General features: G+C 34.5%; 1 protein-coding gene across 3 annotated transcripts in view; it reads left to right on the forward strand.

Annotated features, from left to right (window-relative positions):
• The window catches only part of LOC128223771 (uncharacterized), an 89,180-nt gene that overhangs the window by 46,741 nt on the left and 20,730 nt on the right, over nt 1-21,709 (forward strand). For all 3 annotated transcript variants that reach the window (XM_052933142.1, XM_052933143.1, XM_052933144.1), the window contains exons 32-50: nt 593-657; nt 1,621-1,708; nt 1,905-2,075; nt 2,538-2,702; nt 3,147-3,241; nt 4,391-4,505; nt 5,083-5,286; nt 6,293-6,457; nt 7,182-7,403; nt 9,366-9,512; nt 12,099-12,272; nt 13,374-13,562; nt 13,983-14,090; nt 14,824-14,911; nt 15,537-15,607; nt 16,761-16,877; nt 17,788-17,954; nt 19,242-19,359; nt 20,370-20,546. In XM_052933142.1, the coding sequence (XP_052789102.1) occupies nt 593-657; nt 1,621-1,708; nt 1,905-2,075; nt 2,538-2,702; nt 3,147-3,241; nt 4,391-4,505; nt 5,083-5,286; nt 6,293-6,457; nt 7,182-7,403; nt 9,366-9,512; nt 12,099-12,272; nt 13,374-13,562; nt 13,983-14,090; nt 14,824-14,911; nt 15,537-15,607; nt 16,761-16,877; nt 17,788-17,954; nt 19,242-19,359; nt 20,370-20,546 (2,646 nt within the window). The remainder of the gene's footprint in view (nt 1-592; nt 658-1,620; nt 1,709-1,904; nt 2,076-2,537; nt 2,703-3,146; nt 3,242-4,390; nt 4,506-5,082; nt 5,287-6,292; nt 6,458-7,181; nt 7,404-9,365; nt 9,513-12,098; nt 12,273-13,373; nt 13,563-13,982; nt 14,091-14,823; nt 14,912-15,536; nt 15,608-16,760; nt 16,878-17,787; nt 17,955-19,241; nt 19,360-20,369; nt 20,547-21,709) is intronic.

Below are 21,709 nucleotides of genomic sequence, written 5' to 3' on the forward strand. Positions count from 1 at the left end.
ATTGGCTCGAACTGAATGTAAAGGATTTCTATATACTGAAGATAAGCGTTTACCGCTTGGCTCGAGTTTTCCGAGGCTCGAGGTATTTTTGCCGGTCCCTTGGAGTTTGAGCCAACACGGTCCGACTGTACCTTGTTACTATTGTTTGTGTTGTTGTAATTTTGCCCATAAATCATAAATTGTTCTAGATATTTCAATGAAACTTGGTACACATGTTGCCAGAGACAATGTTCACATGCTTAGCAAGGCCTTTAACCTTGGCTGTAAACATTGTTGAGATTTACCCCTCTTTCGACTACAAAACAACAGTGGGGATTGCATTACTGTTGAAGAATCGTATCTTTCTGAAATACCAGGGAAACAAAATGTTATGCTTTGAATCTTTTATTTGTTTGATATATTTGTTTGATAAGGTGCAGCTTCTGTAAAAAAAAATCTGGAGTATTTTCTTTGTACCTGAATTTACATCAAATGTTTAGAGTCACTTAATTAAATTGTATTTTATCTTCTGATCTTTGGCAATAATCATCAAATCATTTTCATTTTTTTCAATTTTGATAAAATACAAATTGTTTCTTTCACTTTCTTGCAGTGATTTACATGTGTGCTAACGCAACCAGCTGTAGCTACGTATCTGCTCCAGTTCCATGTCATACTGTAAGTTAAGTTAATTCTACACTCTCACAGTTTGACTGTTTTGACAATTTTTTTACTGTTTGTCTTGGAATGAGCCAATATTTTCGTGCATATTTGAAAAAATATTAAACTCATTTTCATGAAGCATTTAAATTAACGCTTTCAGCCATAGAACATCAATTTTTGACCGTAAATATGAAAAACTGTGATCTGATTTTCTGTTAGATGTCTTATATCAATGGTTTCCAGACATCTACCAAAAATTGGCTCATTCCAAGATGAAAAATAGAAATTTTCAGATAAATACCATATTTCTATAATATAAAAATCTTGCAACTAACTGCTAACTATTGTTAATTATGATGTTTTTCATCATCTGCAGCCACAGTATTTGCTTTCCTTACATTTCATTGCAAAATTGAGATAATTTTGTTTATATGAATATGCATGAGGCATGGGAGACAACTCTTCTTTCAATAAAATTGTATGTTACAATTAAATACACTTCAATAACTCTTCACTGCCAGTTGTCTGCGCAGGCAAATGGTCTAGATGGTTTGTTTAAAATTTTTAGTGATCAGGTGGCCTGAGTTTCATTCGAGCTTTTGCCCGAGCACTTTTTTATGGGAAAACAGTAAATTTGATTGTCTGACTGCATATGTAGATTTCCAGAGAGGTCATGATTACGAATTTTCCAAACCAGATCGCCAACATACACAATGAAGCATATCGCTGTAGTGCATTTTGGGGATCAGACAATGAATGTTATCATGCTTATACATAAAAAAGAGATAATTACCCTTTCTTAAAATTCAGTTAACAGCGAAACTCCTTTTATGCTTATTTTTTTGTATAGCAAGTCCTGTTACTCTGGCTTCCATCATTGTTGAATTATTCCTCTTGTTTGTATGATTAAAAGACAGTAGTTTTGGCGTTTGGTCCACAGCACACTTGTCTATTCCCTGTCTTTTACAAATCTTCTAGAGTTCTGGATGGATGTGTGACTACCACAAAGAGTATTGCGATGTTGAAGATGATGTAAATAACATCCCAGGTGGCGGCGTATGCAAATGTGAGTATGTCTTTCATTAACACCAGTTGCAATGTAAGTCCTAGATTGTTCATTAAGGTTTTCATCTAGTGTTGCGTGCTCTTGAGTTCAGATGAATTAGTTTGAAAATGTGTTCTAAAGAAACAAACTCTTTTTTCATTAAGTATTGAAAAATTCCACAATTTGGAGTGTAACATGTTCCTTGTTTTATGTTTAGCTCTTCCAGAATACTGTTTACTGGAGAAGGATGCTGGCTATGGGGACAGAATTGTGGGACGCTACTTCTATGATGCAACCTCACGCACCTGCAAGAGATTTGCATATTTTGGAATGGGAGGAAATCAGAATCGATTTGAAACACTTCATCAGTGTCACACAGAGTGTGGTCGTAAGTTTCCATTCTCTGAGTATTCCTTCTTAAATTTTCCTTCGCACATTTAGGTAAACAAAAGTGTCTTTATTTCATTCAGCAAATACTTTGTGTATTAATATTGCAATTAAGCAAAAGATTAGAGTGGCCTTTTTGCATTACGGAAAACAGTCAATTCAAGCAAACAATTAAAGTGTCTTTATTGCATCAAGGCAAACGATGAAAATCTCTTTATTGCATTCCGGCAAACTATTTGAGTGTCTTTATTGCTTTAAGCAAACAATTGGAGTGTCTTTATTAATTTAAGCCAACAATTAGAATGCCTTTTTTGCTTTCTGACAAACAATAAGTGTGTCTTTATTGCTTTCAGTTAAACAATTAGAGAATGTCTTTTTTGCATTCCAGCAATTTATAATTGTGTTTGAGTGTGTTGGCAAATTGAAAAATATTCCTTTGTATATAAGTTTATGTAATTTTCAGCACGGTCATACAAATATGACGATGTTACATGTCCTTCGCCCGATGCTGTACGAAAATCATTGAGTGGCATGAAATCATACAGCACATGTGACTCAGATGATCAGTGTATGGAAGGAGAAGTGTGTTGTTCAAACGGAAAATATCGTGTCTGCACAAACACTGTCAGTAAGTCTACTACTAGATGGAAATATTTTATTTCGATGAATGTTATTATAATAATATTTTATTGGAAACCTTCATGTATATTTTCATACAGAAATCATGTTCTTCGGATAAGCCTTTTTTAGCTTTACTGTTATTCAAATGAAAACAATTAAGACACTAGATTAAGAACAAAATTTTACCCTAAATAATTGCACCTCAATCAATTCCAAACAACAAACTATTTTGTCTACAAACAGTTGTTGTTTAGTATGACAAGATGAATGAATTTACATTTTTGATAGAGTATCTTTGTAACACTGACTGAAGGGTGTCACCACAACTATTTGATAAAAAAACCATCAATATACCCCATTTATTTTGACATCGGAACCTAATACAAACAAATTTATTTTTGCCTTATCAAATTCTCCCACATGTTCTTAACTCTTTTGACCTTGTTCACAGAGTTCTGCCCCTTGGGTGACAGGTGCTCGCATGAAGGTGCATGTGAGATGGGAAAATGTGTTTGCCCCATGTGTGAAAAAACAACTGGAAAAGAGGTCAGTTAATTTGGTTTGTGTTGTGTTTTTTTCAGTTATGTTCGGATCAACAACTTTACTTTTAAATAGTGTCTTTTGTAATAAGTTACCTGATTGGAACCGATTATTGATAGTCAAACTGGAACTTGTAATCATAAATGCTGTCATTGGACATTCTTAATCAAGCTGCTGTGTTCATGAGAAATATTGTATGCATTTTAAATGCTTCCGATTCTGCCTTCAAAATTAAATATTTTGCATATGAATAAAATTCATGATAGGTAGTGTTTTTTTTAAAGAAAATATATACATAAGTCAAGAAACAGCATGTTCTTTAAAAACCTAAAGAGAAAGTGTTTATTATTGGTTTCAATATTAATGATTGTAAAGAAAATTCACTGTAACATCCTCATCTATTGATTAACATGCATTATGCATACAGAACATGGGCCGTTACGTCATATAACTTCTTCTTAACTTCCTTAACTTAGGTTGAATTCATGCCATATTCAAAGAAAGGTATAGTCACAGTTTGTAACATAAAAAAATGTATATTCAATAAAATTAATGTATAAAATAATTTTAGATTGTTTTGGGTCATTATATATCATATGAAAAGTGAGACACTTAATTTAAGAAATTGACTTAAAGCTGTACTTGCACAGATTGAACATTTTGCATCTTTCTTTTACTTTTTGTCTTGGAATGCGCCAATTTTTGCGAAAACGCTAATGCCAATTTTTGTGTAAATATCTATCAACCAGTGATATAAGACTGCTGACAAAAAATCAGATTGCAACTTTTCATATTTCTGTTTAAAATTAATGTTTTATGCATTTTTCTTAAACCGTTAGTAACGCTTTTAGCCCTAACACATTCATTTTCAACCGGAAATATGAATATCAGTGATGTGATCTTTTGTCAGCAGTCTTATATCACTGGTTGTTAGATATTTACACAAAAATTGGCTCATTCCAAGACACAAAAAGTTGTCAAAAGGATAGATCTCTGAGAGTGTAGCTTTAAGAAATGAAATGACTTATAAAAATGTCTTATAAATACCGACCAAAACATTGATTTGTCCGGTGTAATGAATATTTGACAGTGCTTTTATGCTCATTCATGAGGTTTATAAAGATATAGGATTCTTAATGGGTATATTTTTTCTAGGTGTGTGGCTCTGATGGTATGACATACGGAAGTGAATGTATGCTGAGACGTCACGCTTGCATGATGATGCAGACTATAAAAGTTGCCTCCACACAGCCGTGTGCTGCTCCTCAAAGTAAGTGTAACCATCAGTGCAGCTTTGAGGACAAATGGTTTAAACATGTTTCAATTTCTGAAGAACATACAAAACACATGCTAGTTATATATCATACAATGGGTGGATAATGTTTATAATTTTGTTAAAGTTAACAACAATGTTAACATCGTCATTGTTAACTTTTAAATCAACATCGTCATTGTTAACTTTTAAATCAACATCGTCATTGTTAACTTTTTAATCAACATCATCATTGTTAACTTTTAAATCAACATCGTCATTGTTTACTTTTGAATCGTTACTGCTCTGGAAGCTTAAAGGATACACTTGTGATCTTTAACAGCCTTTCTAACAAGATTTGAGACAGCTGTTTGAGCGGTAGTTGTTTATATTTAAATATGTAAGCACATCATTCAATAGTTAATGTGCAAAAGTTAACAACGATGTTGTTAATCATGTTGTTAACATTAACAAAGTTCTGAACAATCGGCCCAATATGTACGGATAAAAGATAAGGCTCAAAGAAAAACTTGATCAGAGCCCAGTTTTTCCATTTGTATGACAAAGCATGAAACTATTAAATTTTTAATTTCAGCCTGTAATGGAAAGGTATGCAGGGATTATGAAATTTGTTCCGGCGATAAATGTGTATGTCCCAAATTGTGTACTGAACAATACGAGCCTGTCTGTGCGATGGATTTGAAGACAGGAGCCCAGAAGAAGTTTTCCAACAAGTGTTTCATGAATATGGAAATGTGTATGCGACAAACGGAATTTAACGTGGGTGAATGTCCACCAAGTGAGTACCTTTGTTTGAGCATCATATGCATATAGTCGCATGTTTAAATTCATTTTTATTGAAGGAAAAGTTGGAGGTTATTGTCCTAGCCTTTGTATTTATAAAGCTGCACTCTCACAGATTTACTATTTTGACAACTTTTTTTTTTGTCTTGGAATGAGCCAATATCTGCGTAAATATCTGCAAATCAGCGATATTAGCCTGTTGAAAATAGATTAGATCGCAGATTTTCGTATTTCCATTTGAAAATTAATGTTTTATGAGATATGAAAATCTGCGATCTGATGTTTTGTCAGCAGTTTTATATTATTGGTTTTCTTGGATTTCGCATAAATTGGCTCGTTTGAAAACAAAAAATAAAACAGTTGATGAAACGTTCAATCTGTGAAAGTGAAGCTTTAAGTTGTTGTCGTTTTGCAGAATCTTTTAACTGTTGTCATAAATAAATAAGAATATGTTCACATGAAACCAGACTTAATTTAGCTGTATAAGGCACAGAATTACAAAAAAATGTACAATAACGGATACAGGTCATATTTCAATGATGCTTTTGTAGGACATGCCCCTCAGAGGTCACAACTATGAAATTGTTTGTTTGTTTTTTTGACAGTTTTCCAACTGGGTCACAAAAAATATCGGCAACCTGAAAGGTTTTATAACCCCTGCAATGATCTTTATTTCGCAGTTGTTAAAGCCTTTATTTCTTATATAACAGAACTTGGAACCATTTAATTAATTGATGCTTTCTCACTGACATAGGGCATTCAAGGACCATACATCACTTCCAGTGATACTTCTCATTACAAGAAGCCTCTGAATTTGGGGTATTGATCACATCCAGTGATTGCTCTTGTTCATTGTTGCCTTATAAGATTTTTTATTTTCCAATGATACTTCTCATAACAAGGTGATGAAGTAGGGGAATTGATAACATCCAGTGATAGCTCTAGTTCATTGTTGCCTCATAAGATTTTTTATTAAAACAAAAGGTCATATAAATTTTCAGACAACGAAACATGCGTAATGGCTTGTACTAGAGAATATAAACCGCTGTGTGCTTATCATACATCATCCAACACCATGGAAACCGTCCCAAACAAGTGTGAGTTGCTACGCATGCGTGTGTGTGAAGGGAAAACGTTGGAGGTCCTATACAGTGGGGAATGCGCTGGTATGTATCTCATTAGTTTAGTTTATGTTAATTCATTTAAGCTTATTCATAAGGACAGCAGTGATATAATGATCTATAGGTATGAAACACTCTTAAAGCTGCACTCTCACAGATTGACTGTTTTGACAACTTTTTAAATTTTTGTCTAATACTGACTCATTTTTTCGCGTAAATGTCTGAAAAGCAATGTTATGAGAAGGCTGACTAATGATAAGATCACAGGTTTCATAGTTATGGTTGAAATTTGATGTTTTATGGCTTAAAAGCGTTACCTACAGCTAAAGAAAATTTTCTGTCATGTTTGGAACTATTGAGATCTGTTCTATTATGAGTTACCTTATATGACTGAATTAAAGGCATTGATGCCAAAATTCGCTGATTCTGAGACAAAAATTAAAATGACAAAACTGTAAATCTGTGAGAGTGTAGCTTTGAGTCTGGTTACAGAGCACCTACATCTTGTTTTTATTGGTATTAGGATTAGGTGGGTTTTTTTGCATAGATTTCTATGCCAAAAACTAATAATAACACTTGCTTATGAGCTTATTTTTAAAGAGAGATGTTGGTACATCTGTAGAAACCACACCCGAGCCCGGTTTGATGAGAGGCAACACCTATACCACTCTAATCTCTTTTCATACAACATAATACAGGATAAAATATGAGTAACTACAAATCACAGTTTGTTTGACTAAAAAGGTAAAATGAATATGTATTTTTCCAGCACAATGTGGCAACACCCAGTGTTCAGTTTACCAAGACTGTATAGACGGTATGTGCAAATGTTCCAATATCTGTCCATTAATTATGGACCCAGTTTGCGCTTTCAAACCAAACAACCCCGACCAGAAAAAGACGTTTGCTAATGAGTGCGTTATGAGGCGAGCTGGTTGTAACGAGGCTGCCGCTTATATGATATATGAACGAGGCGCATGTGTGAAGCCAGGTTTGTATAGCTTAGCATACTGACATTCTGTCAAATTAAATTTAAGTGCCCAATTATGAAAAAAAAAAAAAATATCCTTTTTTTTAGCCTTTTCATATTTTTTTAGCCTTTTCAGGCATTGTAGAGAAACAACTAGTAACTGTTTGGCCTAAACTAAAAAAATAAAAGATATCCTTATGAAACTTGGTACACATGTACTCAGAGACAATACTCAATCATATGTTTAGCAAGAACTATAACTCTGGCTTGTATAATTATCAAGTTATGCCCCTGTTGGCCTTCTGCTGAACTCTTTAACCCTTTACTTCATAGATACGCAATTTTACTTATCTATCCATAGCTTCATAGATACGGATCTTAACGTTTTATCCATAGCTTCATAGATACGTAATCCTACGTATTCGTAATGTAGGGGCATTTATTTTCATACCTGATGCTTGTTTATGCGCTATAAATTCATATTCATGAAGTATAAACATCGATAAATACAATGCACTCAAAAAAACACTATGTTACTATTTAAAGAATTTCGAAAAATCGCAAAATAAGGTCACTGGTATCAAAGATGCGTAAAACGTTGACTGCGCAGGTTTGTGGGCATTCCTGTCTCGTTTTCCTCGTGGAAATTTACACAATACTGCAAGTTATAATTAACTACCAATAATACAACTATATTTTATTGATCACGCGCCTGACGTCACAGGTCATGGTTCGAAAACGTGTCAAAATGTCGGCCATGTTGGATAAACAAAAAATCATCTGGCTTGTATAAACAAAGGCCATAAATCATTATATGGGACATATGTGTCACTTCTGTTTCGCTAATCCGGTCATAAAAATGCGCATCTGGTTCTACAAATTGAAAGTAAGTACAAATGTGTTATAAAATAATGACTATCCCTATTGTTAAACTTTGACATGACCCAATTTAACATCGATCAGCTGTTGAAACACGTGTTTTCGAATACACAAGAATGCAATGTAGAGCTAATTTCTGCCCTTGTTAACTTCAGTTTAAAACAACATTCCTGAATAATGTCATTTATATTTCAGTGTTTGTCTGATGAATCGGAACATTCTGGCTTCAATTAAAATGAGTTTGAGACATTGAGTACGACGTCGAGAATTCAGACCTCGGCGTCACGCACACAAGGATACGAGCAATGAGGATTTTTAAAATCAAACCCAAATGACAATACATGGACATGCAATAAACGATATAAATTTAGTAAACAATAGCATGCAGGCCTCATGTAGTAGTTGAATAATAACTTTATTTGTTCATTGTAGTGTTAAATAACCGAAAGTTATAAGTACTGTGACTGTTGATCAACTTTTTTTTTCTTCTGTATCATATATATAAATATACCGTGCTTCTTTGTTGTGAACTATTTTTTAATTCTGTCCATCTTTGTTTCAATTCAGGTTGCATTAAATGAATTATAAAAATATGTTGTTTATATAATATTTCGTGTTATGTTTGATAAATAAAAGTGTAATAAAAATTAATTTTCATCAAATTTGACATATTTTTCTGTTTGTTTATGAATATCATGCGGAAATAATTTAGATAACAAAATAAAATTTATATGACTGGATTGGAAATTTAATTCTCTATAAACTTTACATTGATGACTTATTGATTAAACCAAAAGAAATACTAAGAAAATAGGTTTGTAATACATTAGGGTTAAAATTCCAATAATATCAATAATCTCCTATGAAGTAGGGGTACTGATATGAACTGATAAGCCATGAACTGGCAGCCTGAAATGGCTTCGGTTTACATGAAGTAAAGGGTTAATATGATGTTGCCATTATTTTGGTACTGCGGTTTATGTTACAAAGTAAATGAAGATATATCAACAATTCATGTAGAGCATCTTTAATTTTATTTTTCAGCCAATTGCTTGGGGCTAAATCTAGAATGTATCAATACTGGGTATATATGTGTCTTTTCAGAACCAATGCTAAAGTGCCCAGAGATGGATATGGACATCCCACACAGCTCTGAATTTGCCTGCAATATTGACAATAACGAACGCTGTGATGATGATACAGAGATGTGTTGTCCGTATGGCACGGGATCACACTGCGTACCCAAATCAGGTTATTTGCATAAAGATAATACTGGACAATGTCAATTGTCAATTATTTTTGGTCCAATTAGGTCATTTATTCTTAATTCACTAGGCCGAGCATTCAAATTCACTGTATATATCATTCTAGCCTGACTTGTAATAACATAAGGTAAAAATTCCTGTGACATACATACCACATTTTTAAAAAGGCTTCCCGGCTGATTTTGTTCAGAATTCCACAGATTTGAGTCGCAAACTAAGGGATTTTCATCATCACCATTTTTAGCTCACCTGTCACATAGTGACAAGGTGAGCTTTTGTGATCACAATTTGTCCGGCGTCCGTCGTCCGTCCGTCTGTCGTCCGTCCGTAAACTTTTACTTTAAACGACATCTCCTCATAAACCGCTTAGCCAATTTCATCCAAACTTCACAGGAATATTCCTTGGGTGGTCCCCTTTGAAAATTGTTCAAAGAATTGAATTCCATGCAGAACTCTGGTTGCCATGGCAATGGAAAGGAAAACCTTTAAAAATCTTCTTCTCCCAAACCACAAGGCTTAGGCCGTTGATATATGGTAGGTAGGATCACCAAATGGTCCTCTACCAAGATTGTTCAAATTATGGCCTTGGGTCAAAATTGGCCCCGCCCCGGGGGGTCATGGGTTTTCTCTATATGTTTATAGTGAAAACTTAAAAAATCTTCTCCTCTGAACTTACTTGGCCTAGAGCTTAGATATTTGTCATGATTCATCGTCTAGTGGACCTCTACCAAGTTTGTTCAAATTATGGCCCTGGGGTCAAAATTGGCCACACCCCAGGGCTGATGGGTTTTCTCTATATGTGTTATAGTGAAAACTTAAAATATCTTCTCCGAACTCACAAAGACAAGTAACGTCTTTATTTAAACTGGATAACATATTTAGTACACATACCAATTTTCAATATGGGCCACATACAACAATTAATAACAAATATACATATATAGATACACACGTAAAATCAAGTAGTGACAAGAGCTTAGATATTTGGCATGATATATCATCTAGTTGACTTGTACCAATATTGTTCAATCTTTGGCCCTGGGGTCAAAAAATGGCCCCACCCGGGCGGTCATGGGTTTCCTTATATATGTATATGATGAAAACTTATAAAATCTTCTTCTCCGAAACCAAAAGGCGAAGGCCTTAGATATTTGGTATGAAGCATTGTTTATCGGACCACTATTAAGATTGTTCAAACTTTAGCCCTGGGGTCAAAATTGGCCACGCCCCATGTTCATAGGCTTAGGTTTTCAATATTTTTATATAGTCTTATATAATAAAACTTTAAAAATCCTCTTCTCCAAAATATAAGACCTAGAGCTTTCATATTTGGTATATAGTGTTACCTAGTGGACCTACACCAAAGGTATTCAAATTATTGTCCCAGGGTCAAATTGGCCTTGCTCAGGGGTCATTTGTTTTTACATTGTCTTGTCACTTAAACATCTTTTCCTCTGAAAGTAAAGGTCAGAATGACTCCATACTTGATATGTAGCATCCTTACATGGTCCTCTCTCAACTTTGTTCAAATGGTTTTGTTTGACCCCTTTTAGGGGTCACCAGAGCAAAAACTAGAAAAACCTTTAAACAACTTGATCTTATTAACTGCTTGATGGATCTTCAAGTCTGAAGCATCCTAGCATGGGCCTCTGTCAGGTCTTTTCAAATAATTTTGTTTGGCCCCTTTTAAGGGCCACCAGAGCTAAAATTAGTAAAAAAAACTTAACATTTTCTTCGCATTAACCCCTTGATAGATCTTCAGCAAATTTGGTTTGAAGTGTCCTTGCATGGACCTCTCTTAAATTTGTTCAAATAATTTTGTTTGGCCCGGTTGCCATGGCAACCTAAAGGAAAATGTCAACAATTGGTTATAATCATCTTCTTCTCCTAAACCGCTTTGACAATTTTGATGAAACTTCATAGGAATGATCCTTGGTTGGTGCTTTTTCAAAATTGTTCAAAAAAATTAATTCCATCCAGAACTCTGGTTGCCATGGCAACCTGAAGGAAAATATAGGCTGTCGTGTCAGTGCTGTGACTTACTCTTATATGGACAGATTTTAAAATGACTTGCCATATGTTTTCGACATACCAAGACAACGTGTTGTGTGCAAGACCCATGTCCCTACATCTAAGGTGAAAGATACACTAAGTGTTTATTCACAATGGAATGCTGAATATGAGGACATAAAGAGTGTTGGCTGTCATTTAGTATGATTGTTTTTTTTTCTATGCTAAGAGGCAATTTAATATAACTTGCAATATGTATTTGACCCATAAAGGCAAGATCAACTTTTTATGTACTTGTTCATAGATCAATGTCACATTGGGGGGCATTTGTCACATACTTTGACAGCTCTTGTTCAATATTCTTTGAGAAACAAGCTATATTAATAACAAAGGTTAAACTCTTTTACTCAGGTGAGCGATTTAGGGCCATCATGGCCCTCTTGTTAATATAATGAAACACTTGCATAGAAAAAATACATAGATTTTGAAAATGCCATACGTTTTTGGTACTGTAAGTTCTTCACTTCAAATACTAAAAAAAGCTATAAAACTAACATTACAGGACTCGCCAAAAAGGATGAAGTGAAGGAAGGATTCTGCCCTATGATCACAGTGACAAACTTCGACGAGGGCACATGCGCTGATTCCAGTTGTGATGTTGATGCTGATTGTGCCGGCAATATGAAGTGTTGTATGAATGATGTGTGCACGCATATGACATGCGTTTTGCCGAGACGTAAGTATTTAACTGTTTGAAACCAATTTGTCCACTTCGAGAATACTTCAGAAAAAAAGGAACAAAATATTACAAAATCAATTAAAGTATGGCAAATCAATAGAAGTGTTTAAACCAAGATACTGGTGGCTGGAACCCTTCAACAAATGTTGATATATGCTCAATTATTGTCCTTGAAGTCCAAAAGGTATCAAAGAGTCAGATAAGAATAATATCCAGTATAAGAGTTTTCAGGTGCATTATTGCTTTGTATTTAATATTGCATCGTTTACAATAACCATCGTCATTTTCACACAAAAAATAATTTTGTTACTGTAAACGAACATGGTGGCCAATGGTGGCAGACAATTTTAACATTTTTTCATTGCGTCCCATAACCCATAATATAGATTAAACCGTTTTTTCTCAGTTTATCATGGAATTTTTTGCCTGTGTATTTAAAACACTAGCGTCTTATAATCAGTCATTTACGGTATATGAGTTTTCAGATGAATATCTTCAAAGCTACCATTACATAATGAAGCAAAAGTGAGTGATAAAGATTGGGGCAATAGTTTACACTCGCAACAAGATTTAGGCCACATTTTAAGCTAGCAACTAAGATTAAAGCCACAGATTAAGTTGGCTTCAAGATTTGAACCACAGTTTGTACTCAGGCAACAAGATTTCGGCCACAGTTAAGGTTTGCAACAAGATTTCAGCCAGAAATGAGGCTGGCAACAAGATTTAGGCCACATTTAAGCTAGCAACTAAGATTAAAGCCACAGATTAAGCTGTCTTCAAGATTTGAGCCACAGTTTGTACTCAGGCAACAAGATTTCAGCCACAGTTAAGGCTTGCAACAAGATTTCAGCCAGAAATTAGGCTGGCAACAAGATTTAGGCCACATTTTAAGCTAGCAACTAAGATTAAAGCCACAGATTAAGCTGGCTTCAAGATTTGAGCCACAGTTTGTACTCGGGCAACAAGATTTCGGCCACAGTTAAGGCTTGCAAGTGACAGTTTACACTGGAAACAAACCTCTTTCTGATTTAACAGCATTGTTTACATAAATGTGATATATTTGTCATACCTATTACACATTGCTTTTTTATATTTTAGAGCCACGTGCAAATGTTTGCGGTAATGGTAAAAAGCCTGTGGGTCAGTGTGATCCATTATCGACTGAACCTTGTGCTGACGGAGGGAGTTGTAATTCCACAGTTATTGATGGCATGGATACTGGTGTATGCTGTGTTAGTTCAGAAGCCGCTACTCGTATGATGGACATGATGGCGATGGACAAAGATGGTGAATAATTTTGTTTACCAGTAGACATTTATTATCTTAAATTTTCAGTTGTTGGCAAAGTGTTGTTGTGTTAAAAAATAATCCAGAAAATCTTATAGGGTAATATTTCAATTATTATGACTGTAAAGTAGGATAACCTTATGCATAAACTTTGCTCTTGAGTTTTCCATCAATTGCACAATTGTTTAGCACACTTGCTTTTCACTGAGGCATTCTGGGTTTAACTCTTGGCCCGGGCACATGTGAATTTAGTTGATGGCCCCCAAAGTTGTAGGAACAGCTTTCCCCTGGTAACTCTCGCTTCCCCTACAATGCAAGACTAATCTCTGTGCCAATTAGAGTGATTAGTATAGTGTTGCAAAAGCTTGGTTGTACTATCATTGCAAAATGATTAAGTTTAACAAATGTTGCTCTTTGCAGCCGCACTCCAACAAAAGTTGTGCCATATTGTCGATCTGTTGGGAATGTGTCCTACCGGCCAAAAATGCATCGGAGATCTCAAGAACGGGCAGCTGTGTGGATTTTATGGTAAAGTTTGTGAAAATGGCCAATAACAGTGTGTAATTTAATTCCACTATTTTGATAGTTCTTTAATGTTTTTTGTTTGTGGCATTTAATAAGTGTTCAATTGGCCTTGATCCATTGTGGCTTTAAAGAAACTCAATAATGTTTATTTTGTAAAATTCACATTTTTTATGATAAAATAAAGATTGGCAAATCATAAGAAGTGTTAAAACTAAGATATTGAAGGCTGAAACCTTTCCACAAATGTTAATATATATGCTCAGATATTGTTTTTGTACTTCTCGATTTTAAATAGAATTAGTTAAGCTTTACGACAAAAAGCTAAAAGGTTAAAGTATATCCCTCAGCTTATGTAAGAGTCCTTGTGGTTTAGTGATTTTGTTGTCAGTTGTTTGCTCCCGGCTAAAACCAGGTGTTCTTTTTAGACTTTAATTGTTTTTGCTGTCATTTCGGTATAAAAAAGTAAGATTATTATAATGTTAGTCTTTTCAGATGCATTTAAACCGCGAAAATATCTTATGGCCCAGAACCATTGGCAAATCTCATTAAAAATAATCTGGGTTACATTATAGGCTACTGGGCTAACCCCTGTAGTTTCCAGAGTATTATTGTTAAGAATAAACATCTTCTCAATAAAAGTTTACAAAACAATATTCACTATGACAAGTCAACATGTTTTGAAGAGGCAGTATTACTTTATATGACTGACTATGAAAAATTAATGTTATTATTTCAGAAACTTGCGCATCATCTGTGCCATGTTTTCTAGCACCTTGTGACGAGCCAAATGCTATGTGTCCAAAGGTCCCTGAAGCAACCTGCATGTATGTTTGGAATGTACTCTATTTATTTGATGAAATATCATTATACAACATATAATATTTTATCATAGAAACTAAGTGCAAGGATGGAGGAGATAGCTTAAAGCCAATATCATAACCTTTCTTCATCATTAATAGTATACACTATACATGTCTAAATTAGATACATGTACATCATAATGCTGTAAATGCACTTATATTACAAATGAAGTTTAAATAAGACATTTATTATTGTAAAAATGATTTTAAGTAATTGATACATGTTTTATGTAATTTCAAATTATGATACTTTGCCTTTTAAAGTAACAGATACAAATAAATGTGAATTTTGGATGCTTCTAGAATTTTTTCCCAGTTAAAAAAGCGCCAAAATAAAGCAAATATTTTTTATCTGTACCTCAAACATATGCCTTTTTTTTAATTTGATCATTATGGTCAAAAGAATTAAACATGCAATATAAAATAAATATTTTAGCCCACCCATTAAGCATTTTTAACCATTGCAGGGCCTCAAGGCTTCAATTTATTTTGATCACTGATCTATTATTTTGTTCAGAGTAATGTGGTGGTCATGTAACACTATTATTATGTTCTACCAGGTAAATTATGTTGTACTTTTGTTTTGCAGGGACAATTATTGTTTCGGATGCAATAAGATATTTATGGTTGGTGATAGAGACGTTACACATATGTGTCAAGGTAAGCTCAGGGTAAACTTCATATAATCAGGCGCGTCGCTAGGGCCAAATTGGGATAATGCTGATCGATGACAGATAGCATATTAACCCCTTTACCCCCTAGCCCCTTTTGGTTTTTATTTCAAATTTGAAAATGGGGTTTTTGGTATGACAAAAACTTCCACCTGTCAAAATTTAATATCGCAACTGAGTATTTGTGTACAGTCAGCTACGCGCTTGATAACAAACAAGTTAGAAACAAACCGAATAAGGCGTATTTATGAAAAACGTACATTTTAAATCTAGTCTGTTAAACCATCAATGACCATGTAGTTAATTTACAATATCGTTTGTGTGATAGTTTCAAATGACTAGTTTCCACTTACAATATTGGACAATTATGTCAACTTTTATCAGCTTGTGATCGATTTTTTAATAAATGATTAATTGACATAATGATAAGTTTTTGTTGATAATAATGTATTTAGCTTGATTTTGAAGACAGCTTATGCATAGGGTTATATGAATTCCTCATGTGACAAACACCATAACCTAGATCAATACTTTTTCTGTGTGTTCAGAGTGTGTGTTGTATGTTATACCTTTGAACTACATGCATTAAGAGATTGTGGCTTTAATTCCAATGAGGATTTAAGAGTTGTCGAGTGGTATAGGTATCCGCCTCTCATCATAGAGTTTGTGGGTTTGAACCGTACCAGGGTGAGAGTGGTCTAGTGGTATAGGTGTCCGCCTCTGATCGAAGAGTTTGAGCCCAACAAAAGTAGGAGTAACCTAGTATTATAATGTGTCAGCCTCTCACCCAAGAGGTTGTAGGTGTGACCCCAGGGTGGCCATGTCAAGTGGTATATGGGTCTACATCTCACCTAACAGGTTGTGGGTTTGGTCTCCACGATGGGTATATTCTCATAGCCTTTCAAAATGGACACAAGTGCTGGTTTCTGCCAAGGAAACAGACTCGAGCGTTATTTAATAACCTGTCAGCTTTCTTCACAATCAAGCAAAAAGAAATTCATATAAATTAGTAAGTTCCACCAAAATCCAACAAGTGAAGTGCATCATCTACTTTGATGTATCACTTTGGACTTAAACTATTAAATAACAAAACATTTTGCTGTTAAATAGCTGTATATCAACTTATATTTTGTTAATTTCAGCCACTTTATGTGAGCGCCAGAATCACACATTCTCTATGATCTGGGAGAAAATCTTCAATGACAACACCGAAAGAGAGCTTGCTGAAGCAAGACAGACAGTTCTTAATGAGATGATCAGTAAGTGTTTTTGTTTTATAAGAGGCCACATAGGTATTTCTCGTATTTTTAGCTCACCAGACACCAGAGCACGAAGTGCTCAAGGTGAGTTGTTGTGGTTGGTCTTTGTCCATCATCCGTCCATCAGTCAGTCTGCCCGCCTGTCAACAATTGCTTAAAAAACATCTCCTGTGAAACTACATGGCCAAATTCAATGAAACTTCACAGGAAGCTTCCTTGGGTGTCCCTCTACAAAAATACTACAAGGCATTAAGATTGATCACTAACAACAACAACAAAATGGCCGACTGTTTTGCTTTAAAAAAAATCTCTGAAACTACCAGAAAAATTCAATGAAACTTGTAAAGCTTCATTACATGACCCTTTACAAATATAAAACAAGGTATCATCATCAGTAAAGATATGTTTAAATTGCAACATTTTTATTAATGCTTTATCACAGAGTTGTGGCCCCTTGCATAGGTGAGCGTTTTAGGGCCATCATGGCCAGTTGTTTTATTTATCTTAGCTAGCATCCTATACACAGTTATTTACGGTAAAGCCTTCAATGATCATTTGAAGAAAATTGTTGCTCATCATCTAAAAATACTTTTTTAAATGTTGAACCAGTTTCTAACGATATAGTTTGATCAAAATGGCTGCTAAACATTAAACATAAATTTTATACACATCAAAGTTTTGCACACGTTCGGTGACCCCATATTTTTCATTGTTTGGTCACTAAATTATATTGTACCAAAATGGTGTCTTTTTTTCCAATTCTAAAGAATAATTGTTGAAGTAATATTTACCTTAAGGGTAGGTAGGTGGGACGTCTAACTCATATCGGGTCACCTTATTACTTTGTAACTTATCATATTGAGCCCCATTCATGTTGATGAGTGTATTGAAAAAATATTTATCTTTTCAGAGAACAAGCTACCCATGGATGTAGATTGGGATGAAATATATGACAACATCAACGCTGATGTGTTTTACACCAACATGATACAACTGCTGAAGCATATGGGATACAAACATATTTGGAATAATCAAGAGGGTTATCCTGCATGTACTGACAATGGGCTTTTTGAGAAGGTTATTTTTCATTCTTTTTATTAGCTTGTTTCTACTATTATTATGCAAAAAGTATTGGTATCGTCATAGCTGTTGTGTCGCTGAGGTCAGTATAATGATTATTTAACTTTAGCCACAATAAATCAGTTCACAAAATTCAATGGAACTTGGTACACATGCTGCCAATTAAATACAGGACACGCATGTCTAGCATGGCCCATTTCTCGGGCTTCTGAATCAGTTATATACCCATTTTTTAGGCTGAAAAATCAGGAGAATACAATGGTTTTTGAGTTGCTGCACTCTTAATTTATTACCACTCATTGTCCAGTTAGCACAGTGGTTTAGCACACTTGCTTCTCACCAAGGTGACCCAGGTTCGATTCCTGACCTGGGCGCATGTGAGTTTGGTTTGTGGTCACCAAGCTGGACAAGTGGGTTTTCTCTGAGTTCTCCACAGTTTCCCCCATAACACAAGACCACTCTCTCGTGCAACATTTTGCCAGTGAGAGTGACTTAGTATAAGTTAATATAACTTTCTTCACAAGAGTTGTAAAATAAATAAAAACAATAAAAGTGTGTGTGTATGTGTTTGTGTGGGGGGGGGGGGGGGGGGGGAGGGGGTCAATAAAATTAAGGGGCGGCCGAAAAAAGAGTGGCGGATGGGAATGAAAATCTAGCAATTAATTTATAGTCGCCTTAATTGCATATTTGCATCAGAAACATTACCTTCAGACTTCGTTTGGGTGACATCATTTATAACAATTTCAACCGTACATAGTGAATGCTACTGTAGGTTTATTAAGCAATACAGGAGAGCAGTGAAATATCAGAATTGATGTTTTTATTGTAGTGAAAATAAGAGCAGTGAGAAATTACATGGTATATCTCTAAAAACATAAAAAAAGAATTATTTCTCATGGTTTGTTATGCATACATGTATACAACTATTGTAAGATAATCATCACACATTTAATATCAGTAAATTGGTCACCACTAGCAGATCCAGGGGTGGGGGCGCACCCGGTGCGTGCCCCCCCCCCCCTTAAATCGTTTATTTGTTATTTCAATATTGGAGAAAAAAATAATAAAATACGCCCAAAATGTACCATTTGGGGAAAGAAAGTGTTCCCCCAACACGTTCCCCCAACACTCCCTTCCAGCACTTTAAACCAAATATATTTGGGTTCTGAGGGAGGGGCGCAAGTCAAAAGGTTGCGGCTCGAAGTTATGACCCTCTAACGGCAAATCCTTGATCCACCTCTGGTCACTTACCAGTATATTAAATATGTGTCCAATCATTTACAGAAACAATGCTTCATCGACCCAAAAGAAGTTAAGAAATGCAGATGTGTGGACGAGAATACCGGTATGCAGTATGGACCTGCTGCAGATGATGTTGATTCACTGGACTGCTCCATTGCAGGTAAAAATATTATGGCGAAAAAAAAATACTTGTTTGTAATGATTAAAGAAAGTTAGTATGTACATGTACTTACAACTATAACACAGACTTAAACATTTATTTTGTGTAAGTACATACTAATAGTTTTTTTATCTTTTGACAAAGAGACGCATGTTTTAATAGCTGTCAAAATAAATTAATGTTAATTTATTATGTACAGTCGAAACCCGTTGAATCTATATTACTGGGCATCGATTTCCTCAATCGACTCAAACTAGATGTTATGGACTGATTTTGTTTTCCGCTTGGCCTTATATTTGCAAGAATCGAAGTATATAGTAAGCATTTCCGCTTGGCCTTATATTTGCAAGACTCGAAGTATTTTGGCCGATCCTTGGTACCGGTATATATCGAACTTACTGGATTCTACTGTATGTCAATAACATTTATCATTTAAATGTAACTATTGTTTGAATAATGAATGCTATAGTTGTATAACAAACGAGTGATGTTCCATGAACATCGTATATATCTGATCAGATTTTGATATTCCCAACATACACTGAAAATTCAGCTTGCTGTTAAGGGATTAGATGTTAAAATATGTGAATTGTAGATGCTTGATGACCCTATTTTGTTGTCATTTGAAAACGTTTTATGGTAAGAAAAAGAATATGTTGGAAGCATGATTATCAATGAAAATTATGAACAAGCTTTTTTTTAGCTTTTTTTGCTATTTCGAATCCAATTTCAGTTGAAATAAAGGAAAGAAAAAAACTGGAATATTTTTTTCTGTAATGTTTTTAAGGTTATTTATTTAACGTTGAAGTAATCTGTAAGAAGGACAATTAAAGGTGATACCAAAATTATATGTAGTCACCTGGTATAAAAATATAACATATAGATTCAATGGCACAATTAAAATAAAAGCTTCTCTGTATAAGGTTTACCTTAAATATATGCCTACACGTAATAAAGATTAATAATGTTATGTTTTTATGTGGTTTGTCATTTTATTAAAATATTTTCAGTTCCGGATGATGTATGCTTGACAGTTCCCAACCTCGAGGAATCCTGTGACGACACCTCGGTAACGAGATATTACTACAACCACGACATGTCCCGATGTGAGGCCTTCGCCGATATGGGATGTAATTACGAGATAAGCAACAACTTCGCAGATATGGAGTCGTGCACTGCCAGATGTGGTATGTCTGAGAGAAATTCTGTTAAGTTATGAAGAATGAGAGCATGTGTTCTAACTATTTATTGATACATATAATATTGTTGAGGAACTTTGGTACAGCTCCGACTGTGCTAGAGATATACTGACAGCCTTTGTTGGCTGGCTGTCCTAATCGTAAACTATAAATAGCGGAAGGAATGAATTCATTGCCGTATGTTGTTACATATTCATTGAATGGTTGTTAATAAATAACTTATTTAGAAACTTGGGAGTCATTATTGGTCTTGAATGATCACCAATTAAAAACATGTACGTATAAAAAATAGTCTGAAATAATAATAATCTGAAATCATAATCAATCATTAGAGGTACTTTAAAGACAAGGCATTTCGATATATGACTGATTTGTAATAAAAATTAAACCTCTGAAATTAATGGCTCAAAATAATAACAAACTGCATTTACATGAAAAATTCTTTAATGACTTTCTGTTAAAATACAAGATTTTTAAGAAAATGTTAGATAAAATACCCTTATTGATACCACTGTTCTTGCATACTGGACGTGTGTTTCCGGTCATGTGACCAGTGTTGGAAAAACCCATTTTACATACCCCATGTGAGATGAGTCACGTGCAACAACGCGCCACTTCTTATTCCATTTATTGTATGGTTTATGAACAATATATTATGCCATTTCAATAAAGTGCAAAATGTATATGTTTGCAAGACTTTTAATTTAAACTGAACATAAATAATCATTAAAAAACGCTATCTCTAGTTATTCAAAATGACTGCGCTTTATGATGTCGGTAAACAACGTCGCACGCGCTTTTTGGTGTAATTGTTCAAAATTTCATTTTCAATGTCATTTTTTCCACAAATTGATAAAATTAGATATGCAAGAAAAAATATCAATCAAGCCTCGTTACCGGCTTACGCACGTGCCCTCAGGTTGGATTTTTCTATCCGTACCGGAAACACATGATAGTTACTTATATTCTACTACATATACCTATTTTACAAATATAGACATGTAGCACTACCATAATCGATTATGTGATAATGCATTGGATTATCGGAGACCTTGGTCAATTTTATGATCAAATCGGAGACTAACAAAAACAATTTTGTCCTGAACAAAAGGCTCAAAATAAGTACTGTCCGTACTTCGTTTTGTAAATAT

This window comes from Mya arenaria, chromosome 17 (assembly GCF_026914265.1).
Source record: "Mya arenaria isolate MELC-2E11 chromosome 17, ASM2691426v1".
Classification (NCBI taxonomy): Eukaryota; Metazoa; Mollusca; class Bivalvia; order Myida; family Myidae; genus Mya; species Mya arenaria.